This window comes from Stenella coeruleoalba (genome assembly GCF_951394435.1).
Source record: "Stenella coeruleoalba genome assembly, chromosome: 3".
Lineage (NCBI taxonomy): Eukaryota > Metazoa > Chordata > Mammalia > Artiodactyla > Delphinidae > Stenella > Stenella coeruleoalba.
Window position 1 is genome coordinate 59,916,491 of NC_137148.1, and position 14,776 is coordinate 59,931,266.

Genomic DNA, 14,776 nt, shown 5'->3' on the forward strand with positions numbered 1-14,776 from the left:
ACTATGGCACATTTCTATGAATTGATGGTTCATATTATATTCTTAACCTGCTTTTTCTTAAATAATACCGTTTTGTAAAATGGAGATTCCCAACCCTGGTTTTGTGATGCTTGCCAACCTTCCCTCCAGTATATCCCTACTTATGTAAGCATCCTGTAAGTATGCCAATGTTTTAGTTGTTTAACTCTAACAAAAACTTCATGAGGGACTTAGTGTGTCATACTTGTCACTTGTGTCCAGTCCCTAGAACAGACTGGCACAAAGCAGCCACTGTAATATTTGTTGAGCAAATGAATAAATTTTAATACAAAGGAGATGGTGGCCTTGGTGTCCTTGTGTGAAGGGAGCAATAGAGTAGCTGAAGTGAACAAGTGACCACGCCAACTCCTTCATGAATAAGGTAGGTCTTGGGCTATTTTCCCGGTGGATTTTGTGGGTGTCCTTTGACAAATGATCTCCTTAGGTTCCTTCTGTCTCTAACCTTATAGTTCTATTTCAAAACCTTTTCTACAGACTCATTCTGTTCCTTAAACCTCTGAATAAACCCTATAATGCAATTGCCACAGAATGTGATAGCTGTACCATCTTTTAGCCAATGTCAGCTAACATAACAAAAAGTGTTTTGTGAGTTGCTAATACTTCAGGAAGTTGTTCTCCACAACGAACGTCCTCGTGTTTCTTAGGGTTCAAGGCAGCAAGTAAAGATGAAGTTCAGAGGAGGTCTCAGTTAATCAGTTTGCTTTAAAATAAAAGCAACTTGGGCTTCTCTGGTGGCGCAGTGGTTGAGAGTCTGCCTGCTGATGCAGGGGACACGGGTTCGTGCCCCGGTCCGGGAAGATCCCACATGCCGCGGAGCGGCTGGGCCCGTGAGCCATGGCCGCTGGGCCTGTGCATCCGGAACCTGTGCTCCGCAACGGGAGAGGCCACAACAGTGAGAGGCCCGCGTACTGCAAAAAATAAATAAATAAATAAAAATTTATTTATTTTTAATATTTAATTTAATATTTAATTTAATTTAATTTAATTTAATATTTAATTTAATAAAAAGCAACTCTGAAGGCACTTCAGTGATCTTCCCTTGGGCTTGGAGTGACAAGTGCCTTCCGCAACTCATTCAGATTCAGCAGCAGCGTGGCGCTGGGCAAAGAGCGGGGGCTGAGGTGCTGAGGGACCTCAGTTCCAGCCCCGGCTCTGCCATTGACCCAGCAGTAACTGTAGGCGGTCCCTTCCCCTTACATGACCCCCTTCTCCTCAATTGTAAGAAAGAGTTAGTTCCTATCTTTCAGAGAGGTGATGAAAAGCACACAATAACATGGAAAAGTGCCTCATAGGCGATAAAGTCATGCTTAAGTGTATTCTTTTATCAGCTCCGTGATGGCTTTTTAAATGGCAGTGGCATCCGTGCCAGTGGCTCTTACTAGAAGTTGCTGCTTAGTAAATATTGAGTAATGCAGAAATATTTGCAGGCGACCTCTGTGGCCCAGAGGGATCTGCTTTTGTCATGGTTAAGACATCCTCACACTCGTAACCTTGGCTTACGCTTTGACAATAGATTATGAAGGAAGGAAAGGGAGACTGAAGTGTGTGTGGTCGCAAGGGCAGTAGCCAGGTATGTGGTCCAGTGGGCCGGGTCAGGAGGGAAGGAAGGGATGTGTAAAAAGAAGCCCCATGAGGGCAAACATTTTTTGTTTTGTTCACTGCCCCGTCGCTGGTGCTTTGACTCATGCCTGGCTCATAGAATCTGTGAATTGAATGAGTCAAGTAAAGTCTATAGAATGGCGCTGTTATTTGCTCCATCCATGACCACGTCCTTTATTCAGTGTAAATAGGCAAATAAAACTACTCCCCATAGATACTTTAAAGCCCATGTATTACTCTTTCCTGATAAAAAATTAGTTGTTCATCAGATGTTTGAATGGAGCATGCAGCCTGTGCAGGGAAGTGTGCTGCACACCTGAGGGCACAGATATGTCTTCTAGGAGTTTACTGTTAAACGAAGCAGTACAGGAGTTACTGGTACCAAACGCAGGTATGTGTGCCCTACGCACAGTGAGGCCAGACAAACGGAAACGGAAACATGGGAGTTTGGAGCAGAGAAAGGTTTATTGCAGGAACAAGCAAGGAAAACAGGTGGCTCGTGCTCACAACCCCCAAACTCTCTGATGGTTTTCGGGGAGAAGTTCTTATAGGCAGAATTTGGGGTGAGGGCTGCAGAGTGTGTGGCTGTCTTCTTCTTCTGGTGGTGAGGGAACAGGGCGGTGCTCTAGGAATCTTGTGCTCAGCCTGAAGTTACCATCCTCCACCTGGGTGGGGGCCTTAGTTCATGTAGAAGAACTCAAAGATATATATGTTTTTTAATTTATTTATTTTATTTATTATTTGTTTCTGGCTGCGTTGGGTCTCTGTTGCTGCGTGCAGGCTTTCTCTAGTTGCGGCGAGCGGGGGCTACTCTTCGTTGCGGTGCGTGGGCTTCTCATTGCGGTGGCTTCTCTTGTTGTGGAGCACAGCCTCTAGGCATGAGGGCTTCAGTAGTTGTGGCACGTGGGCTCAGTAGTTGTGGCTCGCAGACTGTAGAGTGGAGCTCAGTGAACTCAAAGATATTGTTATATATGTTCCTTGAGGAGGAACCGGGACCCTGCCCATCGCTGCACTATAGTTTCTTGACTGCTCCTTCTTTGTTTCTGCATTCCTTCCCTTCCCTGATTAGTAACTGTTTGAGTCTGTCCTTTGGTACTCAGGGGAGGTCTAGGAGGCTAAAATTTTTTTCCTGCAAACAAGAAACAGGGGACCCGGAAAGGATTTGTACCCGGGAGGCTCCCACAGGGTCCTGTCCGGTTTCAGTGCCAGGAGAGAGGACAGTGTGAACAGGAATAGTCAGGGGAGACTTTGGGAAGGAAGTGGCCCTTGATTGAGCCTTAAAGATAGGTAGAGGGGCTTCCCTGGTGGCACAGTAGTTAAGAATCTGCCTGCCAATGCAGGGGACACGGATTCAAGCCCTAGTCCGGGAAGATCCCACATGCCACGGAGCAACTAAGCCCGCAAGCCACAACTACTGAGCCCACATGCCACAACTACTGAAGCCTGCGCGCCTAGAGCCCGTGCTCCGCAACAAGAGAGGCCACCACAATGAGAAGCCTGCGCACTGCAACGAAGAGTAGCCCCCGCTCGCCGCAACTAGAGAAAGCCCGCACGCAACCAATGCAGCCAAAAATAATTAAATTAATTAAATAAATAAATTTATAAAAAAACAAGACAGAATTCCATCAGCTATGGCCAAAACGTTGCAGTGGCAATATAAAACTTTGTGGGGAGAGTGTGTTTTAATTCAAACGTTAAGTCAGATCTTCTCTTTGGACAGGGTGATGTCAGAGTTTGAGAGCCCCCAGCAGCCCTGGGCTGGTAGGATGCTGCGTGGCTTGTGGAGGCAGTTGAGGGGCAGAGGCCTGGGGGCCAGCGCTGCTGGTGCTTCCGCCTCCTACTGGGTAGGCTGGTTGAGGCTGGAAGGAAGCAGCAGCCAGGAAGGAAGGTGGCAGTGAGAGTGACCCCACCTTTACCTCTGAGGAGGGCAAAATGACCAAGTGGAATCCGACTGAGAATTTTCAATTGCTTTCAAGCTTTAACATGCTGAAGGTACCATAAAATGGAAATATTCTGTCAGAAATGGGAGGCGGTCTTTAGACTGAAATTAAAATGAGAAGCTGGTAGTCATGGGGGGTCCTGGGGATTAACTGTTCGGAACAATGGAGATGGAGGATGAGCTGGTGCTACGCGGGCGTGCCGGGAATCTCCTAAGAAAACCCAGAATGAGAAGAATTTCAAAGTATATTCATGGCAGGATGATGGTTAGTGCACTTACTAAAGATTCACTGGAAGAGAATTGTTGAGCAAATATTTGAGTGCCCTCTCCGTGCAAGAAACCACATAAAAGATGAAGCAAAAGAGTCATTTCCTCTAAAGAATCCCCAGTCTGGAGAGCGAGATGTGACCCAGTTACAGTGGGGGCTTCCACGAGGAGTGATAGAATAGAAATGTGGACCAAGGTGCTGAGGACTGGGGATGGTTTCTGATTTCGGATCCACAGAAGTTTGCTCAAGAAGATACAGAGGTGTCACACACAGGCGGGACAGTGGCTTTCTAGACAGAGAGGTGGTGGAGAGCAGAAGAACTCAAACTTCAAAGGGAGTGGTTTGGGCCTGGAACCCGGTGCTGCCAAGAAGGGTGGCTGAACTGTAGGCTTCAGGTAGGGGAGGGGAGAGAACGTGTTTTCTTCCTGAACTTTGTTCTATAAGAAGTGGGGATCCATCGAAGGTTTGGAGAGGAAGAATTGCATCAGTAGGACGGTATGTTACAAAGATGCTTCTGGGGACAGTGAGGAGAATGGGTGGAGGAGGGGTGGCGACTGGGGGGCTGTTTGAGGGCCGTTGCAAGAGCCCAGGGGAGAGATGTCAGAGGCCTGGGGTCTCCAAGTGGAGGTGCAGAGGAGGGTTGTTCGAGAGCTTCGGTACGTTTCCTAAATCTGAAAGCTCTCTTCTAAAGTTAAATCAGATTCAATTTGTTAAAAAAGATGCTTTTGACAAATACAGATCTTTGTTGAGCCCCCTAGGTGTCATTGGTGTGGGCTGAGGTCTCCCTATTTTGAGGAATGGAGCCACAAGGAAACTTGGGAGTCGTTGGACGGGGCGGGAATCGGGAAGGGATAGTGATCCGTGTGGAAATTCCTGCTCCTTTGGCCCTGCTTTTGCTGTATACCAGCCTGTCCTAGCGCTCTTCCAGCCTCTCCTGCTGCTTCTTTTTCTTCTTCCCCCATAAACAAAGACATTTCCCAAAGTTCTGTACTTGCTTTTTCCATCCCATCCAAATACTTCTAGCTCTAATGTTTCTGCTCTTCACTTGGGCAAATGGCCTCTCAGCCTGTTTGCTCAGAGGGTAAAGTGGGATAGGTTATGCACCTGCCTCAGAGAGAGTTGTAAGACTTGAATGAAACACTGCATAGAAAACGCTGCCTAACCCTTGAAGGAAAGTAAGTGCTCAATAAATAAGCATCTAGTACATATTTCCATGCTTACGATATTCCGTCATTTTTTATATTGACGTAAATTTAATCTTTCTTTTGAGTTCTTTGAAGGTTTGGTATTATTTTTCGATCTTAAGTGTCGAGCACTGTACTTGCCCAGTAAGAGTTCAAAATGTGATCTTACTTCCTTTTGTCTGCCAGATTGATATTTCAGATTCCTCTTCAGTAGGGCATGGGGTTGGCCTTTCCTAGGGATGGATGGATGACCTTCATATCCTTTTCTCCTCTGCTTGGGACCAGGGGTCCCATTTATGGAACGGCTGACTGGCGCTGGCAGCTGGGGAACAAAAGAGCAAACACGGACGGTCCTGCCCCTCGTGACCACAGCCTTGCTGCCTGCACACATTGTCTTCGTTAGATGAGTAATCTAACAAATGAGAAACCACATTCATTTTACAACCATCAGAATGAAAGTTCAGGACTGAACAGGAAAAGGGGGTCCTTTTCATGAGAGAGGACTGTTGTCGTGTAAATAGGCAGCTAAGAGTTGGCTGATGTGACTGTTGGCGGCTGTGGGGTACTGTTGAGCCCGCAGGCAGAGGAAATGCAATCAGGAAACGGGGAAGCTGTGCTCTCTACAGAAAAGCAAGGCTGAAGCGTGGCAGTTTATAAACTAGGCTTGTGTTGGAATAAAGGGTGTGGGCTCGGAGACCCTGCTCACTGGCTGTCTCCATGGCTTTTTTCTTTAGGATACCTGTTGACCAGGGAAAGTTAGCCTTGTAAAAAGACCAAGAGATAAACAAGGGAGGGATTTTAGTGACTTTGTCATCTGTAAAGTAGGATTTGGGTTGGATGAGAAACCTTAATTCCCTCTAGTGTTAAAACACAGGTCCTTGTAGATTCTTTGTTCAACCCCAGGATTTCTAGGATGGTCCAAGCTGAGCCATTGGACCAATTCTACAAGCTTGTTGAGCGAAGTTGTTGCTGATAGACCGTCCTCTAATTGACTTGAGGCTGTCTAAATCCTGTGGCATCATGTCTGTGAAATCTGATTGCTATTCTCCTTCTATTATTTAATGTCCACTTATACTTCAGTATTGCATTTTCTGCTAGAAATAATATAATATTGTAAAGTCCAACAGCAAATCTCTTTCTGCACTTGATGTTTCAATACCCCCATCTCTCATTATTCAGTGTTGAGCTGCATATGCGTTTCTCCTAGTTGGTCGTCTCATTATTTGATGAACACTGCCCTTATCGAGTCATGTGATGTTATCCTCTATTTCTAGCTATTGTGGATGATGAAAGACTCTCAGCAGAGGAGATGGATGAGAGGAGGCGGCAGAATATCGCGTATGAATATTTGTGCCACCTGGAGGAAGCCAAAAGGTAAGATTCAAAGTCTATTTGTGCACCTTCTCTTGGAGATGAGCTTTGGGGTACTGTATTTTTAATAACTCATCTGCAGCCTTTTTGGTAGTAAGGTAATGGGAGAAGAACCACCTGGGTTTTGTAAATGGCAGAACTTAGAAAAAGTTGCTACCACAGCCATGGTCAAGGCACTAGGGAGGCAACTGTTCCTTTTTCTTCCTTAGAGCCTCCTAGGAAATCTCTAGGCAAGTTGCAGATTATTTCAGAATTTCTTATCTCTCTGGCACGGATGTGGGGAAGCAGCAGAGACTTAAATCAACTTCCTTTTCCTCCAGAGCCTCCTCATATCTTTTCCCCAACTCTACCTCAATGATTATAATTATTACTACTCTTATTAATTAATGTATAATTATATATCCCTCTATACCCAGTAGAAAAATAGCATTTCAGACTGAAGTCCATCGTTCACTAAGCTGGAGAGTAGGTTTATGACAGCAATCTCCTTTTTAACCCATGGGTGTGTGACCACTTAGGATATGTTGTCTCTAAAATCACACTGACTCTTTTAGACTTTTTAGATTACAAGTCAATGTTGGGTTCTCCAAGGAGAAAGTGAAGATAAAGTATTTGCACTTAGGCCTCGGTATCAGGGGAATCAGAACTTTGTCCTTTGCTGGGTGCATAAGGCAGTGCCCATATGCCATGGGTTAGATTCTGATTTAATGCTTTGTGCTGTGATCAAGCAACAGTATTGTTTCATGGACAGACATGTTCCAGCTCTCTCATCTCTGTAGAAAATAAACATTGAGTTAATGGTCATTGGTGTTAATTATCTCTGATCACTGATAAATAGCTACCTACAGAGCTAGAAGAATGAGGTTTCTAATCACTGTTTTGTAGAAGAACATTCAGTGACACATGCACTAATTTGGCCTCAAAATTGCTTAAAAGGGGGTTTTCCGAGGTTGTTTAATGTTTTAACAGAGCCGTGTAGCTCTAAGCTCTAAAGGCTCAGGTTTTAAGGTTATTTAATGTGTCTGGAAGTTGACAGTTAGGTTGCAAGTCACTGAAGACTCACTGTCAGTCTAAGATTATTAAAAACATGCTTTTAGTCAAATTGTGGCTAAAGTTAGAGGGAGAGGGATTCACAGACATTCAAAATAAACATGCTGGACTTCCCTGGTGGTGCAGTGGTTGGGAATCCACCTGCCAATGCAGGAGACACGGGTTCCAGCCCTAGTACGGGAAGATCCCACATGCCGTGGAGCAACTAAGCCCGTGCACCGCAACTACTGAGCCTGTGCTCTAGAGCCCACGAGCCACAACTACTGAGCCCACGTGCCACAACTATTAAGCCCGCGGCCCTAGACCCCGTGCTCCACAAGAGAAGCCACCGCAGTGAGAAGCCTACGCACCGCAACGAAGAGTGGCCCCCGCTCGCCACAACTAGAGAAAGCCCGCGCACAGCAACAAAGACCCAATGCAGCCAAAAATAAATAAATAAATTAATTAATTAATTATTTTTTAAAAAGACAAAGTTTAAAGAAAAAAATCAACGTAACAATTAGTCCAAGTTCTTTGAAGAAAGCTTCCTTAGAAATAGTTTTGTTGAAAGAATAGATTGTAAAATACATAGCTTTTCCTCTAGGATGGTTTTCATAAATTTATCTTACAAGGAGAGATTAGATGTAATATGTATTTATGAATCTTTTATTAATATCTGAACACTTATTATGACTTTCAGGGAAGCTGTTTTTTTTTTTTTTTTTTTTTTTTTTTGTGATACGCGGGCCTCTCACTGTTGTGGCCTCTCCCGTTGTGGAGCGCAGGCTCCGGACGCGCAGGCTCAGCGGTCACGGCTCACGGGCCTAGCCACTCCGCAGCATGTGGGATCTTCCCAGACCGGGTCACGAACCCGTGTCCCCTGCATTGGCAGGCGGACTCTCAACCACTGCGCTACCAGGGAAGCCTAGGGAAGCTGTTTTTTGGTTATGGAGTATGTAAAAATTATGTGGCTATTAAAAGATATGTTTGCTATGATTTCAGAAAGCATAGTGTACAGAATTCGATGGTCCTGAACTCAGGAAATAAATGAAGGGGTGAGTTAGTATTCAAAAAGTTATTTATTTGAAAGGGTTTATTGCCTGATCCTTTTACAATGTTAATGCCTTAGGAATTTATCATACCGGGTTTATTATAGTGCATGCACGTGTGTGTTCATGTGAGTGTAGTTGCCTTAGAATATTGAATTTCTACTGAATGGTACACTTAGAATGTGAAAGTTTAGCTAGGAACTGTTTCTTATTTATTTCAGTTGAACTGACTTTGGTGCATTTCAAGTAGAGATGTATTGGGTCTGTCTTTGTGCCTCTATTTTTTCTTTCCAAGGGTGAGAACCGGAAGGATACCTAGCCTATATGTCCTGTAACTCAAAATTCAGAGTTGTAAGAGTCCAGGGTATCTTTAAGTTTGGTTTTATTACTTTCAAGATTCTGTGATCATTAATCTCAGACCATTTAAAAGTTGCTTCATTCAGAGGAGGATATCACTACCAACACTATAGAAATAAAAAGGATGTTGACGGAATGCTATGAACAGTTATATGTCAACAGATTAGTTAACCTAGATGAAATATACAGATACCTAGAAAGACACAGACTACTAAAACTGACTGAAGAAGAAATTTAAAAAACTGAATAGATGTAAAACAAGTAAAAAAGATTGAGTCAATACTCAGAAACCTTCCCGCTCTTCCAAAAAGTGTAAGGGGAGAGAACACTTCCTAACTCATTCTGTTGAGACCAGTATTACTCTGATACCAAAACTAAAGGTACCTCAAGAAAACTACAGACCAGTATCCCTTATGAATACAAATACAAAACTCCTCAACAAACTCCAACTGAGTTCAGCGACATCTAAAAAGGATTGTATACCGCCAAGGGGGATTTATCCCAGCAATGCAAGCTTAGTTTAATCTAAAAATCATTTAATCAAGACAATTCAGTGGGGGAAGAAAAACAGTCTTTTCAACAAATGATGCTGAGACAACTGGGTATATACATGCATAAAAATGAATTTGGATCCCTACCTCATACCATATACAGAAATTATCCTAAAATGGTTTTGTTAATCTAAAGGTGTGAACCACAACTGTAAATCTCTTAGAAGAAAACACAGCAGTACGTCTTTGTGACCTTGGGTTAGGCAGTGGTTTTGAGACTTGACACCAAAGGCACAAGCCAAAAAAAGAAAACCAGATAAATTAGACATCATGAAAATTAAACCTTTTTTATTCAAAGAGATGTCGTCAAGAAATTGAAAAGACAACTCATGGAATGGGGGAAAATATTGGCAAATCATATATTTGATAAGAGACTTGTATTCAGAATATATAAAGAACTCTTACAGCACACCATAAAAAGTAAATAGCCTAATTTAAAAATGGGCAGGGCTTCCCTGGTGGCGCAATGGTTGAGAGTCCGCCTGCCGATGCAGGGGACACGGGTTCGTGCCCCAGTCCGGGAAGATCCCACATGCCGCGGAGCGGCTGGGCCCGTGAGCCATGGCCGCTGAGCCTGTGCGTCCGGAGCCTGTGCTCCACAACGGTGAGAGGCCCGCGTACTGGAAAAAAAAAAAAAAGGGCAAAGTTTCTGAATAGACATTTTTCCAAATAAGATACACAAATGAACCATAAGAACAGGAGAGGATACTTAACATCAGTCATTAGGGAAATGCAAATCAAAACCACAATGAGATACCGTTTCATGCTAGGATAGCTATAATCAAACAGAATGACAATCACAAGTGTTTTTAAGGAGGTAGAGAGATTGGAACCCTTGTACATTGCTGGTTGGATTGTAAAATGGTGGAGCTACTTTGTAAAAACAGTCTGGTAGCTCCTCAAAAAATTAAATACAGAGTTACTATATGATCCAACAATTCCACCACTAGGTATATCCTCAAGAAAATTGAAAACCTATGTCCACACAAAAACCTGCACACAAATGTTCATTGAAGTGTTATTCATTAGAGCAAAAAGTGGAAACAACTCAAATGTCCGTCTACTGATGAATGGATAAAGAGTGTGTGATATATCCATATAATGAAACATTATTCAGCTATAAAAATGTATTAGCAAATCAGATTTAGCAGTGTATAAAAAGAACTATATAAATCACAACCAAGTGGAATTTATCCCAGGTTTGCAAGGCTGGTTCAACATTTGAAAATCAGTTAATGTGCTTCATCACAGCAACAGTCTAAATAAGAAAAAATCATATGATTATATCATTAGATGCAGAAAAAGCATTTGACAAAATTCAGTACCTATTCATGATAAAAATTCTTAGTAAAGTAGGAATATAGGGAAACATCCTGAACTTGAGAAAGACTATTTACAAAAACCCTACAGCTAACATCATACTTCCTGGTGAGAAACTTGAAACTTTCGCACTAAGATCAGGTACAAGCCAAAGGTATTCCCCCTCATCGCTCCTTTTCAATATTATAGTGGAAGTTTTAGCTAATGCAATAAAACAAGAAAGGGAAATAGACGATATACAGATTGGAAAGGAAGATAAAATCTTTGTTTGCAGATGACATGATTGGCAATATAGAAAACCTGAAAGAATAAAAAAAAATCCTGGAACTAATAAGCAATTATAACATGCTTGCAGGATACAAGGTTAACATACAAGTCCATTGCTTTCTTATGTACCAGCAATGAACAAGTGGAATTTAAAAGTAAAATACATTACCATTTACATTAGCATCCCCCAAAATGAAATACTTAGGTATAAATTTAACAAAATGTATACAAGATCTATATGAGGAAAACCACAAAACTCTGATGAGTGAAATCAAAGAACTAAATAAACAGATATTCCATATTCATGGATAGGAAGACTCAATATTGTCAAGATAGTTCTTCCCAGCTTGATCTATAGCCTCAATGCAATCCCAGTCAAAATTCCAGAAAGTTATTTTGTGGATATCAACAACTGGATTTTAAAGTTTATATGGAGAAGCAAAAGACCTAGAATAGCCAACACAATATTGAAGGAGAACAAAGTTGGAGGAATGACACTACCTGACTTCAAACTTAATATAAAGCTACAGTAATCAAGACAGTGTGGTACTGGTGAAAAAATGGACAAATAGATCAGTGGGACACAATAGAGAGCATAGAAGTAGACCCCTGTAGATACAGTCAGTTGAACTTTGACAAAGGAGCAAAGCAATACAGTGGAGCAAAGATGGTCTTTTTCAACAAATGGTGCTGGAACAACTGGGCATCCACATGCAGACAATGAAATCGCGACACAGACTTTACACCCTTCACAAAAATTGACTCAAATGGATCAGATCAACATGTAAAATTCAAAACTATGAAACTCCCAGAGGCTAATGATAAAGGAGAAAACCCTAGATGAACTTGAGTATGGCAATGGCTTTATTTATTTATTTATAGTCATTCATTTATGCATGCATGCTGCACAGGGTCTTAGTTGTGATGTGTGGGATCTTTAGTTGTGGCACGCGAACTTTTAGTTGCAGCATGAGAACTTTTAGTTGCAGCATGAATGTAGGATCTAGGTCCCCGACCAGGGATTGAACCCTGGCCCCCTGCATTGGGAGCATGGAGTCTTACCCACTGGACCACCAGGGAAGTCCCTGGCAATGGCTTTTAAGATATAGCACCAATGTCATGATCCATGAAAGAAAGAATTGGTGAGCTGGACTTCATTACATTTAAAAGTTTCTGCTCTGCAATAGACAATGTCAAGAGAACGAGAAGAGAAGCCACTGACTGGGAGAAAGTATTTGCAAAAGACACACTGATAAAGGAATGTTATCCAAGATACATAAAGAACTCTTAAGACCCAACAGTCAGAAAACAATCTGATTAATATATGGGCCAAAGACCTTAACAGACACCTCACCAAAGAAGATATATAGATGGCAAATAAGCATAGGAAGAGATGCTCCACATCATAGGTCATCAGGGAAATGCAAAATAAAACAACAACAAAACACCACTACACGCCCACCAGAATGGCCAAAATCTGAACACTGACAACACCAAATGCTGCCGAGGATGTGGAGCAACAGGAACTCTCATTTGTTGCTTGTGGAAGTGCAAAATTGTACAGTCACTTTGGGATATAGTTCTACAGTTTCTTACACAACTAAACACATTCTTACCATATGACCCAGCAATTGTGCTCCTTCTATTTACCCAGTGGAGTGAAGGCTATGTCCACACACAAAGCTACATATGGATGTTCGTAGAAACCTTTTTCATAACAGCCCAAACTTGGAAGCAATCAAGAGGTCCTTCAGTAGATGAATGAATAAATGAACTTTGATACATCCAGACAATGGAATATTATTCAGCGCTAAAAAGAAATAAACTATCAAGCCATAAAAAGCCACAGAGGAACCTTACATTCATATTATGATGTGAAAAGAGCCTATCTGAAAAAGCTACCTATTATTATGATTCCAAGTATTTGGTATTCTGCAAAAGGTAAAAGTGTGGAGACAGTAAAAATATCAGTGGTTGTGGGGAGATGGATGAGTATAGAGGCACAGAGAACTTTTTAGGGCAGTAAGAATGCTCTGTAAGATACCACAGTGATAGATAAATGCTATGATATATTTGTCCAAACCCATAGAATATATAGAGACAAGAGTGAACTGTAATGTAACTGTGGACTTTGGGTGATTGATATGTCAATGTAGGTTCATCAGTTAAAATAAATGTTCCACACTGGCGGGGGATGTTGCTAATGGGAGAGACTGTGCATGTCTTTGGGGGCAGGGGGTATATGGGAAGCCTCAGTACCTTCCCCTCAATTTTGTTGTGAACCTAAAACTGCTCTAAAAAAAAATAATCTTAAAAAACAAAGGATGAAGTACTGATACATCCTTACAACATGGGTGAACCTTGAAAATATGCTGAATGAAGGAAGCTAGACACAAAAGGCCACACATATTGTTATGATTCCATTTATATGAAATGCCCAGAATAGGCAAATCCATAGAGACAGAAAGTAGATTTGTGGTTGCCTAGGGCTGGTGGGATTGGGGGGTTGGGGAGCGATGCTCATGGCATGAGTTTCTTTTTGCTGGGACCAAAATCTTCTAAAACTGATTATGGTGATGACTGCACAACTCTCTGAGTATACTAAAAACCCCTGAATTGTACGCTTGAAAGAGTCAGTTGTCTATATATCTCATTAAAGCTGTTATTAAAGAAAAGTTCCTTTGCTCAGCCTGGCTTGGAGAGGTCCTTAGTAAAGCTGTTGAATATGATTAAATGGTGTTTAGCAGGTAAAGTGCATATGGAAGGTACTCCAAACATACATGAGATGTCTAAACACCGTTTACCAATTTTTTTGTGAGCATCCACCGTGTGGAAACAGGCACAATAGGGTCACTTTTGGAGATGGAGACCAAACAGCTAATAATTCTGTGTTCAGAAAAGCTCACTGCTATGAGGTTAAAGCTTTTCCTCACGAGTTTAAAATTCCTTCCTTCACTTTTATTTGCTTTATTAATCTCTCTGTATGTGTGTGCATGGGTATCTCCCTGCATCTAACCCACCATCCTCCTAAATCTCTCTCGTGTATTCACGTCTCTATTCCAGCATCAACCTACTGCAGGCTTCCAACATCACTTGCTAGATTGCTATAGTGGTCTCTAACTGGTTTCCCCACACCTCTGGTTGCTTCAATCCTTTATCAGATGAATCTTTTCAAAATTCTGATCGGTTCAAAATCTTCCAGTGGTTTCTCAATACTCAGGATAAAAACCGAACTGCTTTAGGGACTCATAGGTTCCGCATAGTCCAGTCATTCCAGCCTCTCCAGTTTCATCATGTGCCCCGTTCCCTATTGCTCTATCTTCCAGCCACGTTGACCCCTTTTCATTTCCATGTTTTCTCCTACACGGGATGTTTGCATGTGCTGCTTCCTTTTCCTCGTTATTGAGTGAGACTCTGCTCTGTCTTCAGATGGAAGCTCACTTTTTTCAGGGAATCCTTCTCTGACATCACCATCTGGGTCAAATACCCCAATTATAAGGTATCCGTGACATCGTGTCTCCCCCATATTTGAATGAATTACTTAATGCCCAGCATTGAATTTTTGTTACTAATGAGGATTGATTGTATTCTGTTTCCTGTATGTTTTAGTTCTCCTGGAGGTAACAAGTAGGATGTGAATTAGATTCATGGTAGACAGGATTCTAGATGATTTGGTTAGACTGTCAGCCTGGAGGTCAAATTTGATATTTGTCTTGATGGAAGATTCTATATTGTAGTCAGATGTGACCCACTGACCCACTGTCTAGTAATTCTAGACAACTTAATGCCACTACAGTAAACTA

At 42.2% G+C, this 14,776-nt stretch overlaps 1 protein-coding gene across 1 annotated transcript in view; it reads left to right on the forward strand.

Annotated features, from left to right (window-relative positions):
- Window positions 1-14,776, forward strand: part of IQGAP2 (IQ motif containing GTPase activating protein 2) — a 285,569-nt gene that overhangs the window by 41,131 nt on the left and 229,662 nt on the right. Inside the window, exon 2 of the mRNA XM_079917126.1 lies at window positions 6,304-6,403. Within this exon, the coding sequence (XP_079773252.1) occupies window positions 6,304-6,403 (100 nt within the window). The remainder of the gene's footprint in view (window positions 1-6,303; window positions 6,404-14,776) is intronic.